The sequence below is a fragment of the Gadus macrocephalus genome, chromosome 3 (genome assembly GCF_031168955.1).
Source record: "Gadus macrocephalus chromosome 3, ASM3116895v1".
Lineage (NCBI taxonomy): Eukaryota > Metazoa > Chordata > Actinopteri > Gadiformes > Gadidae > Gadus > Gadus macrocephalus.
Window position 1 is genome coordinate 15,611,015 of NC_082384.1, and position 8,735 is coordinate 15,619,749.

At 44.9% G+C, this 8,735-nt stretch overlaps 1 protein-coding gene across 2 annotated transcripts; it reads left to right on the plus strand.

Moving 5' to 3' along the window:
* Positions 1-326: 326 nt before the first annotated feature.
* On the plus strand, positions 327-8,503 carry cxxc4 (CXXC finger 4). 2 transcript variants are annotated; one of them, XM_060047591.1, is made up of 3 exons: positions 327-898; positions 3,057-3,992; positions 8,219-8,503. In XM_060047591.1, the coding sequence occupies exons 2-3, from the start codon at positions 3,171-3,173 to the stop codon at positions 8,285-8,287; spliced, it is 891 nt and encodes a 296-aa protein (XP_059903574.1). In that variant the 5' UTR covers positions 327-898; positions 3,057-3,170; the 3' UTR covers positions 8,288-8,503. The 2 variants fall into 2 exon arrangements, with proteins under 2 accessions (XP_059903574.1, XP_059903573.1); XM_060047590.1 differs by having other exon boundaries at positions 329-898; positions 3,054-3,992; positions 8,219-8,501.
* Positions 8,504-8,735: the final 232 nt, after the last annotated feature.

Below are 8,735 nucleotides of genomic sequence, written 5' to 3' on the forward strand. Positions count from 1 at the left end.
GTTGTTCCCCTGTGGTGGGAGTCTGAAGGCTGCCGTGGCCAGCAGGCAGGATTTATTATCCTGATGAATCCCCCTGGTCGTGAACGCAGGTCGCAGTAATTACGGCTGTCGCTCCGCGAGGAGGAGGGGGAGGTGGAGGAAGGAGGAGGGGAGAGAAAAACAACCCGACGGAGGTATTTTATCTTAATCACTGGGCGCCTCCATTTAAATTAATTTGACAAGTTTTCCCCTCTCACGCAAATCCGCAAATCCTTATTAAAGGACGCGCCACGACCAAATGACAAGCGTCTCTAAATGCTTCGTCATACCGTCCGAAAGAAGAGAAAAAAAATAGAAAAATAAAGATTGTGTGGAGAGGAGAGAGGGAGGAGGAGGGAGAGAGAAAAAAAGTGACAAAAGGTTAAGTCGCATCTCCCCGACGATATTTCCCTGTAGGGCGCCCTGAGCCATCCCCCTCCCCTGCTCTCCTCGTGTTTCTATAGTAATTTCCAGCCAATGATCAGTAGGTGTCCGCATCTCAGCTTCCTCACCTCAGCACCAATCAGCCACACGCAGCGACAGGAGCCGCGGACCGAGCCAGCACTAAGCTACACAATACATTCCGGATCAGGAGGAAACACCTCAACCCCTCCGCAATTTCTACACGCCTGCTTGATATTTAACACGCGTTTTGCGCCCTTTTTTCTACTTTTTGTGAACGCTATAAGAAAGTCGGGAGTAAAAAAAATTATGGTGTTGTTTTGAGCGCCCTGTCTCCGTCGCCTCGTGCGTTTGGGTCTTCTTTGGATTCTTTTTATTTGCAATATTTTTGCCCCGTATGAAATTGGCAGTAATGTGTCGCTATATGGTTTCAGACTGGTAGCGTCTATACCGTCTCTTCTCAACAGTAGGACCCTCGGTAAGTGTTTCTTCTTTTCATCCTTTTCCTCATATTACGCACGGCTTTGGTCACTGTCTCGTTTTTTTATTTGTGTTCAAATAGCGACCAAGTAATCCGGGCAATGTCAGCTTTATTTATTTTTTGATCGTTTTTTAATTGGAGCCTCCGTTCAAGCGTCTCTTCACGTTTTTTTCTTTTTCTTTGCCCGACCTTTGATCTGAACATCTTCGACAGACTAGCCTGGCTAAAATTAACAGCGCCGTGCTGCAGCGGCACAATGGTTCGTCATCGGACGTCGCTATACTTTCTTCTCTTCCCCTTGTCTTACTCTCCCCTCGCCTTTCTCGCTCTATCTCCCTCTCCATCGCTTTCTCTCTGACTCACCACACTCGGTGTGTTCCTCTCTCTCTCTCTCTCTCTCTCTCTCTCTCTCTCTCTCTCTCTCTCTCTCTCTCTCTCTCTCTCTCTCTCTCTCTCTCTCTCTCTCTCTCTCTCTCTTTCTCTCTTTTTTCTCACCCTCTCCCAAAGTATTGAGCATTCCTGTCTCTCTAAACTTTGTTTACAGGCTGAAAATCAATGTCTGTGACTTGATTGCCTTCGGGCTGCTTATTTCGCTCCGGGGGTGAATTGATTAAGTAATAATGACCGTGCAGAGAGGCGGTCATTAAGGGTAGCTTCTGTGTTTACTGGTGGCTAGCTCTGGTGGTTGGGATTGAGCATTAAAATTAAAGCAACACATTCAGAATGTGGATAAAAATTCTGGTGTATATTAAGTTTAGGCAGTAAAAAGAAAACAAAAAAACTCTACACAATTCCAGTCAAACAGTCAACAGCTTGCCACTAATGCCTGTGCCACTATGCCACTATAGGCACACATTTAGTTTGCCATGCCAGAATTATTTCACTGTTATTTCCCAAGAAATCAAATATGCATCTTCTACTGCAAAATTCAGACGGCTGTCACAGGGCCACACAATGGGATCTGTCCTTTGCCAGTGTTTCTGTGTACAACCCTGGACAGTTTTAAGGAAGTCTCTTGGAAGTGATCTTAAAAGCATTAATGTTTCCGCAACAGCCTTGGGAATAACAAAATAGGAAAAACAAGGAAAAAGTGGTAATGGACATGTATGGGAGAGATATGCGTGATGCTTTAATGTTTCCAGCAACGCATCAGCTTCAGCAGTAACAAAATAGGAAAACCCAGGAAAAGTGGTAATGGACCTATATGTGAGAGATATGTGCGTCTAATGGGCTTTTATCTCTGCAAACCAAATCTAGATAGACTGGTGGGGAGAGTAAGTGGGGCTCCTATACCACACACACACACACACACACACACACACACACACACACACACACACACACACACACACACACACACACACACACACACGCGCACACACACACTCACAGGCCCACCCTACACCTTTGGGCTTACACCATCATTGGAGTGGTCCCTGGTCTGAATTTAGATTCAGCGAGCGTCTGTCATTGGGTAGATGGAACAGTTCCGGCCCTGATCCTCCATTTACCTAGGGGGCGGCCGGGTCCATGCTAACGTCTAGAGGCCACTCTAACCGTTTAGATTAGATCGATGATTTGAAATCATGTAACCGGCGGTCTCCTGCCACCCAGAGCTCTGCCCTGATTATGACCACCTTGTTATAGATGGATAATTATCATTGACTATTTCATGGCATGGTTGGTCGTCTGGGATTTTATTTAAATAGGAAAGTTCTGCACTGATTATGGGAATGTTGTTGTTTATAAATTAAATGTCAAATCATTTAAATGTTTTAATTGATGAGTCTTGTTTGTTTATTTCAGTTTGGGAAGATAAGTGGTGGGACTTCCCTCTAAAATAACAATGAATCCCAAGAGGCCAGAAAAACAACATCTTTAAAGCCATTTTTTGCATTCCTGTTTTTGTCTCTTAAACTGACACGTTGGTCGTCATTACTCGCATATTATTCTCAGGGGGATATGAATCTGTTATAAAAAAGGTCACATGATACGATCCACCTCCCCAAATATTCAATTTGAAATCCCCTGTTATTCCCCATTTGGAGAAGTGGAGATACTTGGAGACCAAAAGTACTTTTGGTTGAGGATTCTTACCTTGTTTATATGTAACTGTTGTTGTTTTCTCTGTTTCTTTCATTTCTTAATTCAGCAGTGGAGACCAGTAACCAGGATGGTCACTCATCGCATGTAACCATCCTCAGTTTGACCACGGCCATCGAGACCACAGATTCCTCCCAGTGAACCTTGTCAACCCCCTGCCTCAGCCATGTCGAGTATAAACAATGCGCTTTGCATTGAAAACGGACAGAACATTGACCTTTCTCTCTTGAAGGATAATCTTCAGGACGGTGGATTAAGCCAGCTTTTGGATTATAATGCCGAGATGGAAAGGTACCGGTCTTTTGCGAACTTTTACAAAACCAACGGCGCGTTTCCACAGACTGCCAAGATTGCCCGCATCACGACGCCCATTTTCCCCAGCGCCAGAATTGGCATGTCCCCTTGGAACTGCGATAACGCCATGCTCTGGGGGAGGAAATCAGCGGCAATAAACCCTAATAGGACCAGCATGCATAGAAACGACTCCCAGAGGCCGGGGAAGCCTGGCATGGTGCCAGAGTCGCTGCAAATGGCAAATAATAATTTCCTCTCTACCTTATCCCCTGAACACTGCAGACCTTTAGCAGGAGAATGCATGAACAAGCTGAAATGCGGCGCTGCTGAAGCAGAGATAATGAATCTCCCAGAACGCGTTGGAACTTTTTCCGCTATTCCGGCTTTAGGGGGCATCTCATTACCTCCCGGGGTCATCGTCATGACAGCCCTTCACTCCCCCGCAGCCTCAGCAGCCGTTACAGACAGTGCGTTTCAAATTGCCAATCTGGCAGACTGCCCACAGAATAATTCCTCTGCATCCAGTGGAAACCCGGCGAAGAAGAAGAGGAAAAGGTGTGGGGTCTGCGCGCCCTGCAGGCGGCTCATCAACTGTGGCGTCTGCAGCAGTTGTCGGAACCGCAAAACCGGCCACCAAATCTGCAAATTTAGGAAATGCGATGAGCTGAAGAAGAAGCCGGGCTCGTCGCTGGAGGTGAGAACTTAGCAGGGGGGGGGGGGGCTCTCGCTTCCCCTTTCTTTTGTTATTATCCCCTCGCACTCCAAAGCATTAACCTTTTCATCCAGTCACGTTCTAAGCCCTCGAAAATTGTTTCCATGCCCACCCATGCCTGAACATCCCCCCGGCTTCTCAAATCTGCCTACCCGCCCAGCCTAATTGGCAGTAATTAGGGGTGTTTGTGCGGAGCGCAAGCTGAGCTTGGCTCAGACACCCCTAATTGCTGCCAGTCAGGCTGGGGCTGGAACACATCCGAACAACCCAGGGCTTGGCTCAGCTCCAGGCAGGGCTGGGAAATGGTTTTCAGCAGAAAGCCATCCCTCTCTGCACCCGGTCATTTTAACCAATTATGGAAACCGTCTCTGGATGGGGAGAATCAATATCCCACAAAGCCTCAGCGTCCGACCACGGCGAGATGGTGAGAGTGATGGCAGGGCCGCTGATGGTGTTTCTCAAAACACCTCCCAAGTGTATGCTGGGTGAAGGAGGGAGGTGTGAGGGGGGGGGACCATTCAGACGGATCCTCTTCCCCGTGATCCCATATGAATTGATTGTGCATATGAGGCTGAGGTGAAATCATTTTATATTCCATTTGGGCCATTATGGCCAACTATGGCCCAGCCTAGTGAGTGGTGCATATCAATAGGGCATAAACGGAGGGCCTAAGAATTCAGTGGCGCTAAGGTGGAGGGATAGATAGCGGTGAATTATTAGCGACAGCAGAGGTGAGAGAAAGAGACGGCCAGGTTGTTGTTTCATAATAATTGGTATATTTTAATTGATGGATTTGGTGGATGGCATTTGCTTATCTGGTGCTTAAACTGAAGGTAAATACAAAGCTTTGGATGTGTCTCTATTAGAGCTGTTTCGTGGGGTCTTACTTGACATAAGCGTATATGGCGTTGAGTCACCGACAAACACAACTTGAGGGCCTGACGATTACCTCTTTAATTACGCGATTAAACAGTGAGTAAAAAAAAAAGGTTAATCATAAATTAAAATGCAGCACACTCATCTAAAAGCAGCTTGTATCTTGAATCCAAGTCCTGAATATGATTGACATGAGTGCTTTATTTTTCTCATGTGTTTCTCAGTGTTGTGTCAAATAACACAGAGAAATTGATAAGACTTTATTGATAATGCACTTTTCATGACATTGTCAAGATGGGCTTATATGCTGGTGCATCCCATTGATTATGTATTGATGAAGAACCGTAAAGATGTGGTGTCATTATTCATTCATTCACTTTCATTCAGTATTTCATGCAGCATATAGTACATACACTGGGACACAGAACAAAGAACATTCATTGAATGAAAGAGGAAAGTTTGATGGACAGAAACAAAGATACCCTATCATTGTCCATAACTAAACCTGAAACAATCCTATTTCCATACCTATCACAAAATCTGTGGTTGAATTGTGTTTTTCATTGGAGTCAGAATCGATGGGAAGGCATAATTATATGTGTTTTTCTTATGAATGACCCAACGATTATGATCCCAAACGAGCAAAAAAAAAAAAGTAGTCAGTCTTACAAACGACCGATAAACTTAAACCATCTCCCGTAAACTGCTGTAAACTTCTGTTGTTGTGATAGAGGAAGTAAACAAGCCCCTATTTCACTGCAGCGTACCGTACGCGTGCATTCCCTAACGCATGCGTTTCAGGAACAGTGCGGTCAAGTTGATTGCTGACCAAAGCAACCAAACCACCTTCGAATGGTTTGAATTTCCTTCCAAGGAGAATATTAATTCATTTATGGCGCCTGTATAGATGATATTTATGTTTTTTTTTTTTTTTAAATGCCCTCCTAAGACACATACAAACACACACACTTATAACGCATGAATAAGAATAGTTTCTGTTAAATATATACCATAAAAAAAATGTATTACGTATTAAGTATTTTATTCAAGTTATTTTTAAGAAAGTATTGACGAAACCATGGAATCATCACCTCATTACCGTGGCCTTGACCGCATCGGACCGAGTGTGTTGGCCGCCCGCAATCAACACATTGATATGCCCCTGTTATCCCAGCCCTCGCTGTGCAGCCACACGCGCTGCTGCTGCTGGTGAAGTATGTATGAGCTATGTACGGACTGTAACCTATACGATGGCCCAGCGCGCTCAAACCAAACTATCGGGTATCCGTTCCCTTAGCATACCAGACACGACACCACACGCCACTCTACCCCTCACCATGCCATACTATGTTAAGATAGATCTATAGATCCACACGCAAACCAGGACAGTGTATGGGACAGTAATTTGGTCTATAACATCAGGTCGTCACGCTGTGGTGAAGGGAAGGAATAACAGTGTTGTGGTCAGGGTGTTTGATGGCCAGCCAAAAGCCACCCGGAACCTTTCGCGGACCCTGATGTTTGAGGTCTACCTGTAGGGATTTGTCGGCGAGATGCCTTACTCCCTGCTCATTAATGAAATACAAAATGTTGTCATTGTAAGATGCTTTGGTTGTCTGCTAAATTACATAATGAGTAACTGAGCGGGAGTACCATTCGTTTATCGTTGGCTGTTGCATCAGGGATAATGAAATAAACAAAATGGAGACCCACCCTCCCCACCTGAACAGACAAGCCATGCAGGCTCAAGGGCTGAGGAGGCTTAGATGTGGTTCCTAACTACAGACCTGACTGAAGTGCTGTTTGGGAAGTTTATTTGTTCTAGTTCTAGTAATAGGAAGCGTGTTTGATGCTCGCTCAGGGGTGAGCTGCGTGAACAGGTGTCTCCAAACAGGTGTCCCGGAAGGCGACCTTGCATGCGAAATGTTTGGGTAGTCATCGTGGCCCCCCGTGCAAAACATCCATTTGCCAAGACAGTTAGAATTACAGAGAGGTGGGATAGAACCACAAGTCAAATCCAAACCTGCTTTCGACGGAAAAAGGGTTTCCTTCTTGTGAGTTCAGTTAATTCTTATTATGGGATTTTCTCCACCTGTAATCGTTGTTTAGGACTCTGTAATTACAGAATCCGGTTCAGGCCTTGGTGTTTTTACACATATGATACACTTTATAGTTATAGTATGATATTGTTTATTGTTGGGTTTGCCAAACTGTGCAAAATAAGGTTGTTTGAGTGAATTTAAATTTAGATTTTGCAGCCTACATAGATACACAGTCTCCCCTAGTCTAACGTCTGCTCCAGTCTCTCTCTTTCTCTCTTGTTCTATCTCTCTCTAAATATCTCTCCCTCTCTCTCTCTCTCTCTCTCTCTCTCTCTCTCTCTCTCTCTCTCTCTCTCTCTCTCTCTCTCTCTCTCTCTCTCTCTCTCTCTCTCTCTCTCTCTCTCTCTCTCTCTCTCTCTCTCTCTCACACACACACACACAGACACACATACAGATAAACATTTGCAGACTGCACCGTTAGCCCTGGAAGAGACGATAAGCTACTGGCAGCTATTTAAATGTGGCTGTCAGTGTTTTTCACATGGGAATCACCCTGAACTAATTATATCTTAAGCAGCGGTGGAAAATGCAAATCAGAATTTTACTCACACCCCTGAAATCGGAAAGCCAATTTAATCTAATACCCCCTTTAATTTAGCGCACTAATGCAAGACCCCAGAGGATTGCCCTGGTGTCACTATGCGATGCTGTTCACCGGCAGGCTTGGGTTTCTTTCTCTCCCTCTATCCCTCTCCCTCTCTCTCTTTCTCTCTCTCTTTCTCTTTCCCCCTCTCTATCTTCACCACTCTACCTCTCTTTCCCACTCTTTCTTCACCAATATCCCTCTCCCTCTCTCTCTCCCCACTCTCTGTCTTCACCACTCTGCCTCTCCCTCTTCCTCTTCACCACTCTCTATCTTCCTCATTCTCCATCTTCCTCACTCTCTGTCTTCAGCGCGCTCTCTCTCTCTCTCTCTCTTTCTGCTGTTTTAATGTGAGACCATGCTCTCTAACTGAGCGTTTCCGGAGAGCGTCCACCTTTTACGTACCGCACAGCTGACGGCACCAAGGTCCTGACTAGGAGTAGCAAACTCTATTTATTATTACTCTTTGGTTTTTATACATAAAACCTGTAATGCAACTGATTTAAAGAGTCATGCAGACTAGGAAGTGGTTGGGATTTCAACTTGTTGGGTTCTGATTGACCATAAATGTACGTAAAGACTCATTGCACCAGATACATTGAAGCAACATTGAATGGCTTTTTTTGTGCCTTTCCTTTCCCCTGCAGCCTCTACATCCATGGGAGCAGCTGAGGATCATGATAGCCAAGGTAGCCACTATCATGGCTAGCCTCTAACATGACTAGATGTTAACATGGCTAGCCTCTTTTATGACTAGATGCTGACATGGCCAGCCTCTAACGTGGCTAGCCTCTAACATGACTAGACGCTAACATGGCTAGCCTCTCTAATATGACTAGATGCTAACATAGCTAGCCTCTAATATGACCAGCCACTAATGTGGGGTGCTCCATGGTAGGGGGTCCCCATGCTATGCATGCGATGTAAAACATTTCTCTAGTCACAATATAAACCTCTAGTGTAAGATATTTGAAATCCCAAAATTACATTTCCCATAGCAAAATAGTCTCACAACAAGTTCGATATTTTCGTGGGAAGATAAACCCATGAAACATTCTGATAACCCTAAATCCTCTACTAAACTACTAGTTTAGTTTTTATCACATCCAAACTGCATTCAGTTCTCCATCCATACTGGAGTGGCCTCAGAAATCACCCGATAAA